The 21,431-nt window shown below is 34.2% G+C and overlaps 1 protein-coding gene and 1 long non-coding RNA gene across 2 annotated transcripts; both read left to right on the forward strand.

The window, feature by feature from the left end:
- The first annotated feature begins 495 nt into the window (after nucleotides 1–495).
- On the forward strand, nucleotides 496–10,154 carry LOC127710915 (uncharacterized). The gene is made up of 3 exons (XM_052216877.1): nucleotides 496–869; nucleotides 5,961–6,155; nucleotides 9,342–10,154. Exons 1-3 carry the CDS (start codon nucleotides 539–541, stop codon nucleotides 10,097–10,099), a joined length of 1,284 nt encoding a protein of 427 aa, XP_052072837.1. The 5' UTR covers nucleotides 496–538; the 3' UTR covers nucleotides 10,100–10,154.
- A 3,692-nt stretch (nucleotides 10,155–13,846) lies between these two features.
- LOC127710925 (uncharacterized) lies at nucleotides 13,847–16,135 on the forward strand. The gene is made up of 2 exons (XR_007986397.1): nucleotides 13,847–14,591; nucleotides 15,148–16,135. It is a non-coding gene; the product is annotated as an uncharacterized LOC127710925 (long non-coding RNA).
- Nucleotides 16,136–21,431: the final 5,296 nt, after the last annotated feature.

Below are 21,431 nucleotides of genomic sequence, written 5' to 3' on the forward strand. Positions count from 1 at the left end.
TTACTCATTATAGGTTGAAAAATACAGGCAAAGTTTAGATGTTTATGAAGTGTCCTATATTTTGACTTTAGTGGAACCTTACATGAAGTTTTTATCTAATAGTAGTCGCAGTTACTGAAAGCTACAACTATAGTAAATGAATAATGTTCTACCAGACTCGAGTATCAATCAGTACACATGCATACAACGGATTTAATGTGAAGACGTCTTGGACAATATGAGAAACTTGTATGCAGTACAGACAGGTTGAAGGACCATAAGTCTCTATTCTGCAGATCTCATTCAGACTCATCATAATTGGTTTTCACTTTGTTTCTTTCTTTTTTTTTAAGTTTTATAGTTTTTATACTTTTCACAATTTGACATTTGACAAGATTAGTTATGTAAATAAGACATCTGGTTATGTAAACCATAAATCGAAAACGATGTTCACACAGATCTATACTACCACTACTGGAAGTGCTCCAAAGAATTACGGAGGACTGCAGAATATCACAAGAAATCAGACCATTACCATCCCCTGTCCCTGATATCCCTGATGGCGGGAGTGTCCGATGATTTCCTCAAGAAAATTTTGAGGTTGTGCTTCAGTGTTAAAGAACCTGCAGAACCAAAATTGAAAGCGCTAAAAACTCCTTGTTACAATGTTACTGATAGATTATTTTCTAACGTGAAAATAGAAGCGACTGATGCTGCTTATTCGGCTGAATTTTCTGATGCCTTCGTCAAGTACGACATTCGTTCTGACAACTCTATTCCACTGCCATGGTTTTGGATAGACTCTATTGAAGACATTGTCAAATCTTGTTGTGGAGAATCCAACTGTGTTGATGATGCAACAGTCAGTTTGGAAGAATTCTTGAGAGATGGTAACTTGTCTAAATTATAATGACTTCTTGAAAAGCTAATTTATTTTTTTGCTTGTCTCCTGCCTTATTTAATACAGCCTAAACACCAATTTCGAGTTGTTCTTTATGAAGCAGTTACACAGGTTGACTCCTAGTCGCGCCAATCATCTATACAAATGTCATTGAACATTCAGTTCTTTCTGTTATGTTATAACATTTAGCCTTGTGACATTCAGACATACACGACAGAATCTGGGTCCATTCGCCCAATATCATGTTCGCTCCCCTTCATATTTGCCCCCTTTCACATTCGCACACCCTTTTTATTGGTTTCGTGTTGAATAATTTTTTAATCGTGTTTTAGTTAGTGTGTTGCTAATTAAATAAGTTTTTTTTTATTGTTTTAATTTTTTTAATGAAATGACATTTTAAAAACATAAATTAGTTTCCTTTAGTGTTATATTAATTATCTTGACCAAATGAATAATAATTAAAAAATTGTCATGATGATCATGATGTGGCAAAGTTCATTCACCTAAGACTTGTAAAAGAAAGGCGGAAGATACCAAACGGCTATCAAACTTGTCAAAATGATTTTGCCATAACACCGAATATCACAAAAACGGGGCTACAAATCACATGTTTTTTTAGGTGTTCATGGTGTTGCATGTCAGCAATACGTACCTACAGATATAAAAATAAGAAGATGTGGTATGATTGCCAATGAGACAACTCTCCACAAGAGACCAAATGACACAGACATTAACAACTATACATTTTTTTTTTGTAGCTCATCATAAGGCCTTCAACAATGAGTAAAACCCATACCGCATAGTCAGCTATAAAAGGCCCCGAAATGACAAATGTAAAACAATCCAAACAAGAAAATAACAGCCTGATTTTTGTACAAAATAATGAACAATTTATTTTATTGATAATTGTAATTAGGTGTCAAAGTTGAGCAAAATTTTCTCTCAAAGTCCAGCTGAAAAATTGTTTCTGTGTTAAACTTAAATGTCTATGAAGTCGTAGGAAGGCATCAAGAATAAAAAAATGAAAATCGCCTTTTAAGACATAATTATTTGGACTATGTGTAACGCAAGCTAGTTAGTACATGTAATTAAATTCCTATCATTTTTTTTTCAATGTGCATATTGGGTACATTTATTATAAAAATAAGAAGATGTGGTATGATTGCCAATGAGACAACTCTATACAAGAGACCAAATGACACAGAAATTAACAACTATAGGTCACCGTACAGCCTTCAACAATGAGCATAGCCCATACCGCATAGTCAGCTGTAAAAGGCCCCAAAATGACAAATGTAAAACAATTCAAACGAGAAAACTAACGGCCTGATTTACATGTATGTACAAAATAATGAATGAAAAACAAATATGATATACAGCAACAAACGACAACCACTGAATACAGGCTCCTGACTTGAGAGACGCACATACAGAATGTGGCGGGGGTAAATTGTACATATATCTTGCCCATAAGTGACAAGTCAGATGCTTCATACTTTGTATCACGCCTATTTTCTTGTGACACAACTATATTTTTATGACTCACTGTTTGAAGAAAAACAGCAAGACTACCATCAGAAGCTGATCATTATTCGATATAAGAGCGTATGGATGGGGGTTTGGGGGGAGGGGGGTCTTCTTTTTATATTTAAAATTTTTTTTAGACCATTATTTTTCTCTATTTACTTTTTGCCCTTTATCATGTTTATTTTTTAGCACCCTATTTATTTTTTTGGCCAATTTTTCTTTATTTATCGTGTGAATTTTTCCCAATTTTTAGCTCAACTGGCCAAAAGGGCCAAGTGAGCTTTTCTCATCACTTGGCGTCCGTCGTCTGTCGTCGTGGTTGTCGCCGTCGTCCGTCGTCGTTAACTTCTACAAAAATCTTCTCCTCTGAAGCTACTTGGACAAATTAAACCAAACTTGGCCACAATCATCATTGGGGTATCTAGTTTAAAAAATGTGTCCGGTGACCTGGCCAACCAACCAAGATGGCCGCCATGGTTAAAAATAGAACATAGGGGTAAAATGTAGATTTTGGCTTATATCTCTGAAACAAAAGCATTTAGAGCAAATCTGACTTGGGTAAAATTGTTTATCAGGTCAAGATCTATCTGCCCTGAAATTTTCAGATGAATCTGACAACCTGTTGTTGGGTTGCTGCCCCTGAATTGGTAATTTTGAGGAAATTTTGCCGTTTTTGGTTATTATCCTGAATATTATTATAGATAGAGATAAACTGTAAACAGCAATAATGTTTAGCAAGGTAAGATCTACAAATAAGTCAACTTGACCAAAATGGTCAGTTGACCCCTTAAGGAGTTATTGCCCTTTATAGTCAATTTTTAACCATTTTTCGTAAATTTTTGTAATCTTTTACAAAAATCTTCTCCTCTGAAACTACTAAGACAAATTTAACCAAACTTGTCCACAATCATCATTGGGGTATCTAGTTTAAAAAATATGTCCGATGACTCCGCCCGCGAACCAAGATGGCCGTCATGGCTAAAAAATAATACATAGGGTAAAATGCAGTTTTTGGCTCATATCTCTGAAACCAAAGCATTTAGAGCAAATCTGACAAGGATAAGATTGTTCATTAGGTCAAGATCTATCTGCCCTGAGATTTTCAGACCAATCAGGCAACACGTTATTGGGTCGCTGCCCCTGAATTGGTAATTTTAAGAAAATTTTGCAGCTTTTGGTTATTATCTTGAATATTATTATACATGTAGATAGAGATAAACTGTAAACAGCAATAATGTACAGCAAAGTAAGATCTACAAATAAGTCAACATGACCAAAATTGTCAATTTTGACCCCTTAAGGAGTTATTGCCCTTTATAGTCAATTTTTTACAATTTTCATAAATTTTGTAAATTTTTGTAAATTTTTACAAAATATTTTGCACTGTAACTACTGGGCCAAGTTCATTATAGATAGAGATAATTGTAAGCAGCAAGAATGTTCAGTAAAGTAAGATCTACAAACACATCACCATCACCAAAACACAATTTTGTCATGAATCAATCTGTGTCCTTTGTTTAATATGCACATAGACCAAGGTGAGCGACACAGGCTCTTTAGAGCCTCTAGTTTAATTTTTAGTAGCCTATTCTTTTTTTTTGGCCCTTTTTCTCTATCATGTTAATTTTTCATTCTTTAAACTGCATATCACACCAGACTCTCATATGGTATAACAGAGGCCATAGGCTATCAAATGAAACACACCTAAAAATTGTGCATGCATACAAGACTCCTAATGTTTTCCAAGTTAATTCATTTTCAGGATAGAGACTTTAAAAGTTTATCTTTTGACTGTCATGACTGTCAGTCAGGGGTACTACTTGTACATGTTATTTTTGTTTTCCTGAAGAAGTAAATAATAATATAGTTATATAAGTAAATTTGTTATATATTCATATTTTCTTATAAGGTTTGAATAATCTCCCCTTAATTTTCTCAAAAAATTTACTTGTATAAGTAATTTTTTTTTACAATCCCTAAAATTCTCAACTTTTGGGATGTAAAAACATGCCTTAAACAATTTTTCTCTGGTTAGCTTATAATTTTTTATTAGAGTTCAAGGTTTCATCTCATTAATTCAACAAAGAAACTACTTGCACAAAGATCTTAAGTAATTGCACAAGGCCTTCAAAAATTGCCCCTTGGAGGTTTGTAGATGAGTAGTGTTTTGAAGATAACAGACAAATGAGATTTTCATTGTCCCATAAGTAAAAATCTGAATGTCTAAGGGACATAACTACATGTAAGTCAATAAAATAATTTACCTATACAAGTAAATAAAATACACTTGTATACATTGTAAGTATCTTACAAATTTACTTTTATAAGTAAATTAGTATTTACTTCTTCAAGTAAATAAAAATAACTTGTACAAGTAGTACCCCTGACTGACTGTTTTACCAATGCAAATATAACATGTATAAGTTTTAATATTTTTTTTTTACAAATATTTAATAAATTGTACTAGAAGATAATGAAGATCAGCAAAATCCTTTTTTATGCAAAGTCTGACATATAAATTTTTTTTATATTTAACATTTAGGGTATTTTCCAAGTGTTGAAACACTTTTGTCCTAAGACTGTACAAACACCTTCCTCAGATTGCTTACTATATCAAAAACTTAGTCCGTCACATCCGGCGAGCAACATTATAAAAATAAGGCGATGTGCCAATTGGACAACTATCCACCAAAGTTCAAATGAAGTCGATGTAAGCAATTATGGGCAACCATACCACCGTCAACAATCAGAAAAACCAATACCATATAGTCAGCTATAAAAGGCCCTGACATGAAAAATATGAAACGATTCAATTGAGAAAACTAAAGACCTAATGCAAAACAAAACAATTTACGAAAAACAAATATGACAAGACATGAACCAACAAAAACTACAGGCTAGGGACTTGGGACAGACACAAAAAGAATGAGGCGGGGTTGAACTTGTTTGTGAGTGCTCAACCATCCCCTAACCTGGCAGTGGGGAAGTGGTGTTACAGCACAACATAAGCATGATAAGAACAGACTATAAAATCAGGTGAAAAGAGCTTAACTGGATTGTTTATATTTCAGTCATTCTATAAATTGTTAAAGTGTAGGGTAGTTTCTGGAGTGTAGGTAAGCTCCCAGAAACAAATAAGTCACTTACATGTTCTGCTTCATTGAATACATGTATGGTTAAGTTGTATGTCTAAGGGAGCTACCATTTGATTTTTATGGGGGGGCTAGGATGAAAAAATTTGTCCTGCATTTTTTTTTAGTTGTAATCTCTGTCCTGCCTTTTTATTTTTAACTCTATTCGGTCCTGCCTTTTTTTTTTATTAGTTTATCCTGACTTTTTTTACATAAATTGTCATCCTGGCTTTTTTTTTTGCCAAGTTGCTCATCCTGCCTTTTTTTTACTCAAAACTCCTGTCCTGCCTTTTTTTTTACTCAAAACTCATGACCTGCCTTTTTTTTTCAAATTTCATCCTAGCCCCCCCATAAAAATCAAATGGTAGCTCCCTAAGGTCATTTCACAATTACTACAAATATGATTTTCTCTTTTTCAACAGAAGATAATATCAGACATTTACTGAAAGTTCAGGAGGCAAAAACTGAAGCAGAAATACAGGCAATCATTTCCCATCATTTGTTCTCAAAGCTTGCACCATCAGGATCATATATTTTGAATGCAGACTGTAATCCTTTGGGAGTCAACAAATGTCCGGTGTGTAATGTCGAACTTGTCCTTGGGAACACATCTTTAGGTATATCTATGTACTAAAACATATGGAAAACTATGCCAAATGCTTATATACATGTATGTGTACAATGTACCCTACACACACATATGACTCTTTTAAATTGGTTTTGAAGGAATCAAATCATAGCAGATGTATAGTTTAGTGCTCTAGAGAACCACCCACCTTTGGTAGAAAAACTCAATTCTAGTCAATTAAGATTGGAGTCGAATGCATTTGCCACATGCATGATTGGAACTCACAAACTTAGTGTTTACAGGCTAGTGATACAGTAATTGGACTACTTAGACCACTCTGCCACTGAATTTTCTGAAAACAATTTCAAAGTTGAAAATAATCCTAAACTAAAAACACTTAAATTTCATTTAATATGAGATGTTTCAATATAAAAATAAGAAGATGTGGCTTGATTGACAATGATACAACTAACCACAAGAGACAAAATGACAATGATGTTAGGTCACAGTACGGCCTTCAACAATGAGCAAAACCCATACAGCATATCAAGCTATAAAAGGCCCCAAAATGACAAATGCTTATTTCATACATCATGCAAATTTCAGTAATACTCCTTTAGTATTGGTACAATTAATTGATTGATTGATTGGTGTTCAGCACTGTTGGCTATTTCGTGGGGGTCAGTTTTTACTGAAGGAGGAAGCTGGAGTGCCAGGAGAGAACCACCAACCTTCGGTGGGAAAACTGACTATCTTGTCAATTTAAAGATTGGAGTTGAATGCACCTGCCACATGCAGGGCTCAAACTCACAACCGCGGTGTTGACCATCTTCGCTAGCCAAGGGTTACGATCCACTTCCCTCCTCTCCACCCTTGGCAGATTGAGATAGAATTTCGGAGACACAAGGTAATGATTTTCATTGGTTGCAGTCGAAACTCGCTGCATCCAATCAAAAAGCGCCTATAACATGATCACGTGTAAATGTAGAAAGTGTATGTAAACAATTGCCACATGCTTATTGTGCAACAAGTCTTTACATCCCTAAACATATGACTATATTTAGTGACAATTTGAATGTTTTTAATCAACTAAAAGAAGTTCTTGTGTATGTTTCTTGCACAAATGCATGAATGTCAACGTATATTTTCGTTTCCTGCTTTACCAAGTGTGTAGAATCTAGACGCTACCGTGTTTTTACCTCCAAATTGAAGAGTTCAAGTGCTACCATTGGTCAAGAATAATGTATTCCGAATGGGCGTGACTTTAATCTACCGATAGATGGCGCAACATTGTTATTTCAAATGTTGGCTTAATCTGCCAAGGGTGGAGAGGAGGGAAGTGTATCGTAACCCTTGCCTAGCGAAGATGAGTGTTGACAGGCTAGTGATACAGTAGTTGAACTACTTAGACCACTCAGCCATGGAGGCCCCTGTATGGGTACAAATCAAAGCCTTTATGGTTGCCATTGTTTGGTATATATTTTGCTGTAATGTGTTTATTTCTTTTATTTTTGAGGTTATGTTTTGAAATTATTATTATATGGTGGGATGATACATTTGTTATTATAAGTATCGAGCCGTATTTCTTTTTTCAAAGATTTTGTTCATGAACCAGTTTCCTTCAGTTTCCATTACACTCATGTTCCACAACCTACATATTCACAAAAATAATTACTAATATTTGCTACATCAAATGCAGCCAAAGATATGACCATAAGGTTAGTAATCATAAATGTTGAGGGGCCTCGGTGGCCGAGTGGTCTAAGTAGTTACTTCTGTAATCACTAGCCAGTCAACACTGAGATTGTGAGTTCGAACCCTGCTCGTGCGGGTGCACTCGACTCCAATCTTAATTGACTAGGATTGTCAGTTTTCCTATCGAACGTGGGTGGTTTTCTCCGGGCACTCCGGCTTCCTCCACTAATAAAAACTGGCCGCCACGAAATAGCCCAAAAGCGGTGCTTAAAACACCAAAAAAAAAAAAAAATCATAAATGTTGATAGATAATTTTATATCCAAAACAAGATGAAGGCATATAATTTATGATTTTCAACTTCAATAAAGAACATGACAAATACATATTTGATTCTACCTTCTTTTGAACATCATTTCCAATTTTTAATGCTACCGACATGATGATTATAACTTTTCAACAGAGTGTCATCATATAACCCAAATAATTCAGTCGTTTCATTCCATGATCACTTCAGGCTCTCACAAGTAGAAAACTTCCGAATTTACTGGGATGATTGAATTATTTAGGTGATGATGCATATGATCTTGATTCATTAATTTAAATTGGAGTTATTTCCCTTTTCAAATCAAATACCAATAGGAATGCAACCTAATTAACTTAGTCTATAGATATGATATTTCAGTACAAGTACTAGTACTGATGCAGCCAATTACACATGTATTATACCTATTTAAGTAAGAAGATGTGGTATGATTGCCAATGAGACAATTCTCCACCAAGGACCAAATGACGTGGAAGTTAACAACTCTAGGTCACGGTACAGCCTTCAACAATGAGCAAAACCCATTCCTCATAGTAAGCTAAAAAGAGGCCTTGAAATGACAAACTGAAAAAAAGTCAAACGAGATAATAAATGGTCTGATTTACATGTATGTACAAAACAATAAAAAAAAAAAATTATATACAGCAACAAAAGACAACACTCAATTACAGGCTCCTGACTTGGGACAGATACATACAGAATGTAACAGGGTTAAACATATTTGCTGTCACTAGACCCCCTTGTTTTGGACATTGGTGTAACAGTACAACATAAGAACAAAATAAAAAGATCAGATGACAACGGCTTAACTTATCAGATCGACACAAAATAAAAATAAGGAGATGTAGTATGATTGCCAATGAGACAACTATCCACAAAAGTTCAAATGAAGTGGATGTAAGCAATTATAGGCAATTACAATGCATATAAAACACTAACATAAACACAAGAGACACAAAGTACAGATCTGAGAGTACTTGCAGTTATTAAAAGCTAGTTTGAAGCCAATAACAACTAATAAAAAATCATGTGTTTAAGACTAAAATATATCAATCAGTAAACCATCCAATGGATTTAGTGTAAATACCTCATTAACAGTCAGAGATAACATAACCTTGTGCAATGCCAAGTTATAGGTATGAACAAAATATATGTATTTAGCTTTGATCTTACTTCATGTACTTATTTTCAATGATAAATTATTTCTGCTTTTAAAGGAAACTATTTAGCTTGGTATGGACATCCTCATATTTTGGTTGACAGATCTACAGTTAAAGTTCAAATTGAAGAAAGCGAAAGTGATGATGAGATTGAAGATAATGAACAACAACAATCTGGTACAAAAAGGTTAAAGATGATGGTCGATGCAAAACAACAGAGTACTATCAGTACTGGTGCTGATTGCAAAGATTCATATAGTCTCAGAGACACGCATAAAGATTATGCTTTTAGAACTGAAAAGGCTTTGAGGCATGTTTTTGCTCAAACAATTACAAATGCTTTTTACCAAGCAAAACAGAACCCAGAAATGGAAGATATCTTTATTCCATCATTTTTAGTCTCGGATGTTAAATTAAAAATTCTTATGTACAATTGTAAAAGAGACAGACTTTATATATCAGATGATATGTTACTGTTTGAAGCCTGGAGTGAAAATGGCATAAATGTTGGTACAATTGTTTCAATATGGTTGGCATTAAATTTAGAAAATTTTAAACAAGATATAATTGATGATGAAGTATATGAAACAATAGGACATGGAAAGTCTACCTTTCAGGAAAATTTGCACGAAGAAGTTTTGTTGATATACAAGCATCAATTACAAAAACCTTTGTCAGGGAAAAAATGGCCTTCTGATTCTTCTTCATCTACAACATTAGGAAGAAGGGTCGTACGAACTCAAAAGTGGATTGAAACTTATGATAAGCTTGAAAGTTTGGCTGCAAACTATTTCACAGAAAGTGCTGGTGAATGACCCTACATAATGAAATATAAATATACAAGAATTAAATAGACTGATTGATTTTCTTCTTTGTTCTGCAACTTAAATTGTCGTTTCTTATATTGCTGTTATCAGCATCTGATATACCTATGGTTCATTATCAGTAATTACCAAAAAAGTTCTGTGTATCGATCCACTGAGCATTTAAAGGTTGGACTGTTTGCCTTATGCTACCACTGGATCAGCTAAAATAGAATTATCAGAGTACTCTCAGATCTGTACTTTGTGTCTTTTTTGTTGTTAGGGATGTATAAATACCCTGCCACGTCCGGTTTGTGTTTTTATTAGAGTTTTTTCTGCTTTTTATCTATCTGATGAGTTAAGCCCTTTTCAACTGATTTTTGTCTCGCCTGCGACAAAAGTCGCAGAAAGCGAGACATAGGGATTGCTTTTCCAGCGACAGCGGTGGCGTCAATAATTGTTAAGTTTTCTGCTTAAGTTAGTTTGATAGGAACTACTTGTGATAGATCATTGATATTTAATATAAAGTTGCATTACTATAGTACATATCATTTTGACAACTATTTCGAGGCACTGCCCCCCAGGGCATGGTCCAGCAACTTTGAATTTACTAGCAATTTTCAATGTTAAGTTTTCTGCTTAAGTTAGTGTGATAGGAACTGCTTGTGATAGATCATTGGTATTTAATATGAAGTTGCATTACTATCATTACATATCAGTTTGAAGACTATTTTGAGGCCCTGGTCCCTAGGACATGGTCCAGTGACTTTGAATTAATTAGCAATTTTCAATGTTAAGTTTTCTGCTCGAGTTAGTTTGATAGGATCTACTTGTGATAGATCAATGATATTTTGTATGGAGTTGCATTACTATCAATACATATCTGTTTGACGACTATTATGAGGCCCTGCCCCCTAGGTCATGGTCCAGTAACTTTGAATTAATTAGCAATTTTCAATGTTAAGTTTTCTGCTTAAGTTAGTTTGATAAGAACTACTTGTGACAGATCAATGATATTTTGTATAAAGTTGCATTACTATCAGTATATCTCAATTTGTCAACCATTTGAAGGCCCTGTCCACAAGATAATGGTCCAGTAACTTTATTAAATTAATAAGCAATGTTGCTGTCCATCAGAATGTCTTTATCTGAATTTTATGTGGACAGGCGAGACATATCTCTGTGTAAACTGTTTATTATAGTTTGTTCTTATGTTGAGTGTAACACCACTGTCCAAGGTTAGGGGGAGGGTTGAGTGCTCAATTGGTTACTAATATGACCAATGAGACAACTATCCACCAGAGTTAAAAAAAAATATAATATACTATTTGATTGTCCTTTTTGATTTGCAACTCCAAGTGTTGTTTCTGATATTTCTGTTGTCAGTATCCAATATAATTATCATTGATTTCAAGTAATTACCAAAAAAAGTATGCTTTATAATGTGGCGGGGTTTAACATGTTTGTGAGCGCTCAACCCTCCTGGCACCTAACCTCGGACAGTGGTGTTACAGCACAACTTAAGAACAAACTATGTGTATGGATCCACTGAGCATTTACAGTTGGACTTTTAGCCTTATGCTACCACTGGATAAGCTAAAAATAAACGTTTAGATTGAAGTTGTTGAATTAATATAAAAATTAGAAGATATGGTATAATTACCAATGAGACAGTTATCTATCAGAGTTCAAATGAAGTGGATGTAGGAGTCACAGTACAATCTTCAACAAATAGAAATTTATGTATGAATTACTTGATTTATATATGAAAACCTGCACTAAAAATATGTGTCGTCTTTCAGTTAAGTATACATTTATACATTGTAAACGAAGGACAGTATTTTGATATGTGTTTAACTAAATATTTTTTTATCAAACTTGGATGTGAATAGAATGCTTCTTAGTCATGTTAGTGTTGTTTTCCTTTTTTACAGCACTGGGTCGATACTGCTGCTTATGTCATAAGCTCGGTAGTCCACACTTCGGTACTGACATGATTTATTACAAACCTTACTAAAATTGTCCGTTTATTAATTTATATAAATAATTAGGAAACTAAGGTTTTAACTCCCTCATGCAAACTTGACCTGAGATTGATGGATTTGGCTATTACTTTAAGTGCTGTACGGTATCACAAAGCAAATAGTCAGCTACATTTCATGTGCATGACCTTTTTGAACTCACCAATGGTGGACAGCTCAAATATCCATATACATGTCCATTTAAATCTATATCTTTTTTCGGATTGATTGATTTATTGTTAGTGTTTAATGCCACTTTCAACACTCTTGGCTATATTGTGTTTGCCAGTTATTGGTAGAGAAAGCCAAAGTGAGAAGAATGAACCACCGACCATGGACAGGAAACTAGCAATCCTAGTCAATTTAGATCAGAGTTAACGCACCTACCACATGCAGAGTTCGAACTCACCTCAGTGTTGATAGGCTAGTAATACTGTAGATGAAGTCCTTTTACCACATAGCAACCAAGACCACTCTGTAGAGATGTTCAATACAAATGCTTATCTTTTTATATCAATAGATTTTACACGTTGATAGGAAAGAAACAATATGTTCACTTTATAGGATGGGCAGAGAGGACAAAGCTTGAAGCTGTGCCCACCCTGTTACAATTCCCCGCTGTTGACTGGTACCAAAAGCATCTACTGGTGCTTCAGTGCAGGATATCATAGGATTATTAAGTTTATTCTGAATTGTTTCTAGAACATTAATGCTAAGTTTGGTAAAATGCAGAGAACTGTGTTTGTCTCGCCTGCGACGAAAGACGGGTAACTATCCGGCGGCGGCGGCGCAAACTATTTGTATAAAGCTTTATATTTCAGAAGGTAGGAGACCTGGATGCTTCATATCTTGTATGTAGATACCTTATGTTACGACGTTTCCGCCAATCATATGTCCATTGTCATTGACCTCATTTTCTTGGTTGAGCGACTGCTTGAAAAAAAAATTGAGTTTTTTGTCATGTGAATTTTTCACTTATGAGTAATAGGATAACTATATTTGGTATAGGGGTTCCTTGCAATGTCTACATGTCCGTCAGACAGAGTTCACCTGACCTCAACCTCACTTCATGGATCAGTGATCAAGATTAAAGTTATGTGATTAGGTCCGTTTCTCAAATACTATAAGCAGTAGGTCAACTATATTTGGTGTATGGAATAATTGTAATGGGTACATGTCAGTCTGGCAGGTTTCATCTGACCGTTACCTCATTTTCATGGTTCATTTGTCAATGTTAAGTTTTTTGTGTTTTGGTCTGTTTTTCAAGTACTATAAGCAATAGGTCAACTATATTTGGTACCTGTATGTGGAAAGATTGTAAGGTGTACATGTTTGTCTGGTAGGTATCGTCTGACCTTGACCTCATTTTCATGGTTCATTGGTCAGTGTTAAGTTTTTGTGTTTTTATATGTTTATCAAGAACTATAAGCAATAGGTCAGCTATTTTTGGTGAATGGACTAATTGTAAGGTGCACATGTCTGTCTGGTAGATCTGACCATGACCTCATTTTCATGGTTCATTGGTCAATGTTATGTTTTTGTGTTTTTGTCTGTTTTTCAAGAAATATAAGCAATAGGTCAGCTATATTTGGTGTATGGAATAATTGAAAGGTGTACATGTCTGTCTGGCAGATCTGACCTTGACCTCATTTTCATGGTTCATTGGTCAATGTTAAGTTTTTGTGTTTTGTTCTGTTTTTAAAGGCAGTGCTTTAATGCCTTTCTAGTTGCCGGGTTAATCCTTCCTTCCGCGATATCCAACTTATCAACGTGGGGGGTCATTAGGCTCCAAGTAGATCCGGAAATGTTGAATTCTCTCCTCTTCTTATTGCGATATAAAATGTTTTTTGTTTCATTTCATTTACATTGGGAAATAGAGAAACGATCATTGTGTTTTGTTAGTTTTAAAAACTTTTGATATATTAGTATTTTGCATTATAAGCAGTCAACCGATTGACAAACTAGAATTATTTGAATTCCGTGTGGAAAGAGCTCGGGTAAATTTCGAGTGTTATCTGCAATCTAGATGTTTATAAATCATTTCAGTCGTTGATATAATAATTAAAGGTCGACTGAACATGAATTATATTATACAATTTAAAGCGAATTTCTGTTTATGCACGTGAACCCGTCTAACGTTATTGTAATTTCGCAGTTATATAAAGTAGCAAATTATCGTTCCTGAATAGGTGGCGCCGTGGTAGCGGATCCTGTTCCTCTACTTCCGGTTTCTGCACTGTGCAACTATTTCGGTTATATTTTTAATTAACGATGCCAAGTACTTGTTGTTGTGTACCTTGATGTCATTTAAGAGGAGGACATGCATTTCCAAATGACTTAAAAAGAAGGAAAAGTTGGATCAACGCCATGGCCCATACGCAGATTGGACGAGAACACGATGATATCGTGGAGTCCATCTCAATCAGCTGTTGTTTGCAAGGCACGTTTTACTGAAAAAGACTACGTGCAGGAAACTATTCATGGTAAAACTCTATTTTCTTTGTGAAATATATAGTTATATATGTAATCGCCATGCGAATAAACCAAAGTCTGTTTACAACCGCAATTATCGTTTTAGAATAAAAGGGGGTGGGTAATTCAAGACGTCATAATTTTTTGGACTACGATTCAATGTGATCTGTTTGAAATTTTTTGGTGATTGCTACAATTATAATGATTTCTTACAAGAGGTATATCATACTGAGAATTATTTTAGCAGTAATTATACTAATGTAGTAATGACAGGAATGCATAAGCTATGCCTCATAGACTTTCTTGAAAAATATCAATGACAATGTTAACAGGAACAAAACAATGACATGCTCTCATCTATATTATAGTTATTTAGGTACAAACAATGTACGTTTGTTGCATAAGTCTCTCATTGTTTGTCCTTTGGATTTACATAACATACATTGAATCAGGCAAACATAGTAATGAATAAATCTAGTTAATATTTCGCCAGGTAGTAAAAAGTATACATTGCTAATGGAAGTTCATTTAATTATCAAAAAACTAATGTTTGATAACCTTTTTCAGGGCGCAAACCCACCATACAGAGACTTAAGTCTACTGCCATTCCCAGCCTATTTTCCTGGACCAAGCAAGAGACTGAATCGTCCGCAAAAAGAAAAATCAGGGCAGTTTCCTGTGAAAACAAAAGAACTAAACTTGATGAATATTGTAGTAGAAATCTAGAGGAAAGTTTTGATTGTAAAGTTGGTTTTCCTGAAGAAGTCATTCATACTGCAGAGAGGATTTATGACTGTCCACCACCAACTGCCGAGCTAATGTTGAGCTTCACAGATGGAATTACGCAAATACCATCAATGCCTATGTTTTCAGCAGAGAATTTTGAAATGAAGACACGTGACACAGCCATGCATTTTTATACCGGTTTAGAGTTGTATACTAAATTTTTATTTGTTTTGACCACACTTGGTCCAGCAGCACATTGTTTGAGATACATATATTTTCAAATTGATAGGGTGTCAGTTGAAAATCAGTTTTTTTATGACTTTGGTGAAATTGAGGCATCATACAACCAACTTTGAACTGCCTAGATTCTAGATTGAATCTAGTGTTAAGAACATTGTGTATACATGGATTGTTTTTATGTCTAAACAGTGGTGTGAGGCTAACACTTGGCCATCTAGTGGTTTAGTCAGGTATTTTTCACCATCCAACTTCAAATTAAAAGTTTCCTACGACTTGGATTATTATTGACAGCACAGAATATCCCGTGATAAAACCTAAAGCTCCTAGAGCTCAGGCAACCTTTTCATCAAATAAAAACAGAAACACTGAAAATTCTTGAATGTTCGACACCTGGTGGTTTAGTCAACTATGTCTCTATGTCACATAGAGCGAATTATTGGACTTGGCAAAACATACAAAATTCTAATAAATCCTATGAATGGAACTGAAACAAAACTTTCATCTGAAATAACATTTAGTTGTTTTATGTTGTGTAATTTTAGGACTTGTATTGTGCCAAAGGATGCATAAATAAAAGTGACGCAATGAATTTTGTTCTGATATATATATATTTACAATTACATACACATGTAAATTGTAATGCATATAAAAATAAGGAGATGTGGTATGATTTTCAGTGAGTTTATCAAACTAAAGTGCATAAGAAATGGGTTTAAGCAGTTACAGGTGTTACTGTCACCGTACAATCTCCAACAATGAGAAAAACTTGTACCCTGTAAAAAATTTCAGAGATCTTACAACTAAGTTTTGTTGCCTCACCTTGACTTTGGTGAATTTTTTATATCTGTTGATGTAAATATAAAAAAGAAGATGTGGAATGATTGCCAATGAGACAACTCTCCACACATGCACAAGAGACCAAATGACACAAAAATTAACAGCTATAGGTCACAGTACGGCCTTCAACAATGAGCAAAGCCCATACCGCACAGTCAGCTATAAAAGGCCCCGAAATGACAATGTAAAACAATTCAAACAAGAAAACTAACGGCATATTTTATGTAAAAAAAATGAACAAATATAACAAATATGCAACACATAAACAAACGACAACCACTGAATTACACTTTTACAGGCTCCTGACTTGGGACAGGCACATACATGTACATACAGAATGTGGCGGGCTTAAACATGTTAGCGGGATCCCAACCCTCCCCCTAACCTGGGACAGTGGTGTAACAGTACAATATAAGAAAGAACTATAAAAATCAGTTGAAAGAGGCTAAACTCATCAGATGGATAAATACAAATACAAGTGGACATGGTCGGGTAGTTGTACATCCAAACAACAAAAAGACACTAAATACAGATCTGAGAGTACTTGCAGTTACTGACAGCTAGTTCAAAGCCACTAACAACTGATAAAAAAATCTTGCATCTAAGACTAAATTATCAATCCGTAAGCTCCCTTTAGAATTTTATAAATTTTAGATTTTACATTTCTGAGTTATGGGGTTTTATTCATTAAAAAAGGGGGGATTTTCCAGTTTTTGGACAACAACTCAAAAATGCTTTAAGCAGTTCACATGAAACTTTGGTGAATTATTTATAGCTATTGATGTAATCTCCCTATTGATTTTCATAAATTTCAAATATGACATTGAGAAGAAATTGAACTTTATTTGTTTATAGTCTGGCAACAAATTTATTAAGTATTGCGCAACAGCACAGTGTATGGCACAACAGCAAGAAATCTTTAATTGAATATAAATTCAATTCATATAACCGATTTCAAGTTCATTGACTACATTTATTCAGAAACTATAATATGTCAAATATTTAATTACAATCCAAATTCAGACCTGTATCATGCTTGAATATTGTGTCCATTTTTGCCCCAGCTGTTCAGGGTTGGACCTCTGCGGGTGTATCCAGCTGCGCTCAGCGAATCAGTTTATTTCTTAATTAAGAACTCCTTTTTTTCATTCATAAATTACTTTATGCTTCGAAATATAATTTTGCTTGGAGTTGAAAGAGTTGACATGTTGCAATGTACATTTACTCTACATAGTTCTATGGTACCAAATCAAAAGTTTATATAAAAGAAAGAAGTCAAAGATTTCCCATCATAGTTTAGTTACATACATTTTTTTTGTACCTGAGGTCGTTGAATATAGATCATTATATAAATAAGGAGATTTGTTATGATTGCCAATGAAAAAACTAAGGATTTTCTTATCCAAGGAATAGATTACCTTAGCCGTATTTGGCACAACTTTTTGGAATTTTGGGTCCTCAATGCTCTTCAACTTTGTACTTGTTTGGCTTTGTTACTATTTTGATCTGAACGTCACTGATGAGTCTTATGTAGACGAAACACACGTCTGGCGTATTAAATTATAATCCTGGTACCTTTGATAACTAATTTGACTATAAACATAGATAAAAAAGGTACAAACTGGACATAATGCACTAGTTCATAATCAAGTGAGAACAATCGCCTTCATATAGTGCTCAGAATATGACATTCATAAAACTTGTTCAATATCATTAGAGAACTCTAAATCTTAAATACTGAAAGCCACCTCTGATAAGTACACTGTACTATGCAAGATAATGATATAACTGGACTTAAAATACACACAACCTGTAATTAACTGCCTTTACAGCACTTTCGTGCTTTGATTCAATTAGCATACGCATTAGGTCAGCTATATTTGGTGTATACAAAAATTGTAAGGTGTATTTGTCTGTATGGTACAATTTATCTGACCTTGACCTCATTGTCATAGATTTTTAAAAATGTTTCCTGTCATGCTTTTAGTAAAATCTTTATCTTTAAGACTTTCAACATAAAATCAATGGTCAATAAAACAGGCGAGCCATTTCAGCGTGTGCACTCTTGTTTAAATAGTAGGTGCCATATTTGACATATGTACAGGTAGGAATAAATACACTAAGGGACCATTGTATTGGCTCAAGATGGATAGAATATCATCAAAGATAGGAAATATTCTGGAAAACTTAACGAAAGTTAATGTGTGTTGTGTAAAAAATGCAATGCACTGACATGATTAATAACATACATTCATGCTGTTCAAGTATTTCTACATTCTGGATGTGAAATGGTTGGATTTGAGCAATCCTGATGAAGGTACGCCTCACATTTTCAAAGTACTATGTTATTCTCTAGTACTGGGTCGATACCCAGAGAGTATCGTCAGCCCAATAGTCCGTGTTTCTCCACCGACATGATTTATAACGTGCCTTTCTAAAATTCAAGCAAAGTTGGATGGTTTTGATTAACACTTAAATCGCAAAAATTATCAGAATGGCAAGTTCTACATACCTAAAAAATTTCAGAAAAACAAAACCTGAATACCCCCAGAAAAGTAAGTGCTTACCAATTTTCCTTTTGATTGTTATCTTTAAACTATAGGAGCTAGGTTAAAAGTGTAAATTGCGAAACTGATGAGCACGATACGATGTATCCACCCTGAAAATTGGAGAACATTTTTTTCTACCTTTTCACGTTTTGTTGCCTCTGAAATAGATTAAAATTGTAAGATGCAAAAAGGATCAGAACGACAATAGACATCTACCCTGAAAATTTGAGAATAACCTCTCAGCCTTTTTTGGAGTTATTGCCCCTGAAATAAGACATTTTTGCAGTTTTTGGCTGTTATCGTGGAAAATATAGGGCTAGTGATAGTAAATGAAATTAAGTCTTTTTGAACACCGGTATACTACTGTTGCCTTAATTAAACGGTCTTTCTGATTTTAACCAGATATGAAAAGTCTTAACAATAAATAATTAGGTCCTGTTCAGTCTTACAGTTATTTTTCAGTCTTATCACCTGCGGTTGATTCTGTTCTGTTCAGAAGATTCGCTTTCAGTCAATTCAATTCTGTTCAGAAGCTTTTCAGATAATACAGCATATTGTTTATATGTACTACTAAACAGTATGAACATAGAGAGAACGGATCTTTACTGACAGCAAGCGAATTGTCTGAACAGTAACAAATTTACCACAGTGGATAAATCTTTAATTGACGGACTGAACTTGATTCAAACATTTATTGTTCAGACTTTTCAGATGTTGTTAAGATCGAAATAACCGTTTGAGACTAAAATTCATTTTCTAGTGTAGGTTTAAAAGTTTAAGGCAAAATTATCAGCACAGCAAGATCTATCAACCCTGACAATTTCAGAAAAAATCAATCAGCCCAGCTGCTTTATTGTTAGGAGCTAGGTTAAAAGTGAAACCATTGCAAAAATGACCAGCATGACAAGGTCTATCTACTCTGAAAATTTGACAACTTGCTTTTGATTTATTGTTCCTGGACTGGATTTTTACTGTTTTTGTTTGCAGATTGGCTAGTATGAGCATACATAAGTCCACATTAGCAGACTGGGTATTTTTTCACCAGGTAAGCGATACAGGCACATGTGCGCCTCTTGTCGGTTTTTACCCCGATTTTTATCTTTTTAATGGATTTGAACATCGGTATCCCACTGTTGCCCCTAATTTATAATAGTTTATGAATAACTCTGCAATAAAAGGGGCACAGTAGGTTCCCATCGCAATACCATTCACTTTGCGGTATTCTTTACCTCAAACTCAAACATAAATATTATCAAGAAAAAACTGATTCCTGAATCAAGATTTATTACTTAAAAGTAAATATTACGACTGAAACAGATAGTTAACCCATACCATGCATTTGTTGAATAGGAAAAAATATTTTTGATCAGATTATGTGGAAGTGTAGTAAATAGAGTAGGGAAATCATAATTGTCAACAAGAGACATAAGTGTTTTTATTAAAAGGTCTATTGCATATTCACGTTGACCGATTTGAAAAAGTGAATTTTTTAAAATTGACTTAGTGATGATATTATTTGTAATGATAGATGATCTGATTGAACTAAAACGGAAATACAATACTATTTTCTACTCACTAGAGTAGTCGTGATCTGTTAATTAATTTTACAAGCATTGGAAACATGACCGTAATATATTACCGACTCGATGTGTTACTAGTCTAAGGAGTCTTCTACTTTTGGTTGAAAAGGATAAGAGGAAGCTTTTTTTTAGATTGTTATTATTGATTAGAATTATCTTTCCAATTAAATATTTGCTAACAAACAGGAATGAAAAACAGTGAATTTTAATTCCTCTGTTACCTGAATAATACATGTTGTGTAATTGCACTGTAAAGGATTTTTAAAATGCAAAGTTAAGATAACATTTTTTTTAACTTGTTCATCAATTTTATAGTAGTAGTTACATTGTAAATATTCGTTGGTCTTAGTCATGTGGGTGAATCAGAAATTACATCTTTTTGCTCCAGAGAAGCATATTATCGGTAATTACTTGATCAAAATGAAGATAAACATGAATAACTACACATCATTGTTGTCTGATCTAATATTTAAAATTTTCAATGACAAATGAAAACATTTTAAGAGGCCTGTTTCACAATACACGTATCGGCGCGAATCCGCGCGTCTGGTAATCAAACTTGTAATCCTGGTATCTATGATGATGTTATTTGTTAGGGCTTTGTTATGAACACAGCCTGCACGATTACAATAAAAAGCAAGAATCATAACTTTATTTGAAGGTAGTTCAGTTGCTACAAAATGTGCCGTCTAACCTTCTCATTTATTTTCCTTTTTGTTTGGACTTTATGTGAAATAGTTGTTATAAAAAAACAAACGGACAAAATATATGAAAATCATGTATTGTTTGAGATAACAATGCCGATGTGGTCAATGTGTGCCCAGTATTGCTCTAGAGTACAAGCGTGCAAATCTATTAATTTTATTGCATGGAACAAAACTTGCCAGATAAACTATGATGAACCAGGGGAATGTAATGG

Source organism: Mytilus californianus, unplaced genomic scaffold, assembly GCF_021869535.1.
Source record: "Mytilus californianus isolate M0D057914Y unplaced genomic scaffold, xbMytCali1.0.p SCAF_8, whole genome shotgun sequence".
In the NCBI taxonomy this organism is placed as follows: Eukaryota; Metazoa; Mollusca; class Bivalvia; order Mytilida; family Mytilidae; genus Mytilus; species Mytilus californianus.

Excerpts from the sequence above, each read along its gene's own strand:
- LOC127710915 (XM_052216877.1), top strand. The coding sequence starts at position 539 with ATGGCGGGAGTGTCCGATGATTTCCTCAAGAAAATTTTGAGGTTGTGC. Across the intron at positions 870-5,960 it reads GGAAGAATTCTTGAGAGATG|AAGATAATATCAGACATTTA; the intron begins GTAACTTGTCTA and ends CTTTTTCAACAG. Across the intron at positions 6,156-9,341 it reads CCTTGGGAACACATCTTTAG|GAAACTATTTAGCTTGGTAT; the intron begins GTATATCTATGT and ends CTGCTTTTAAAG.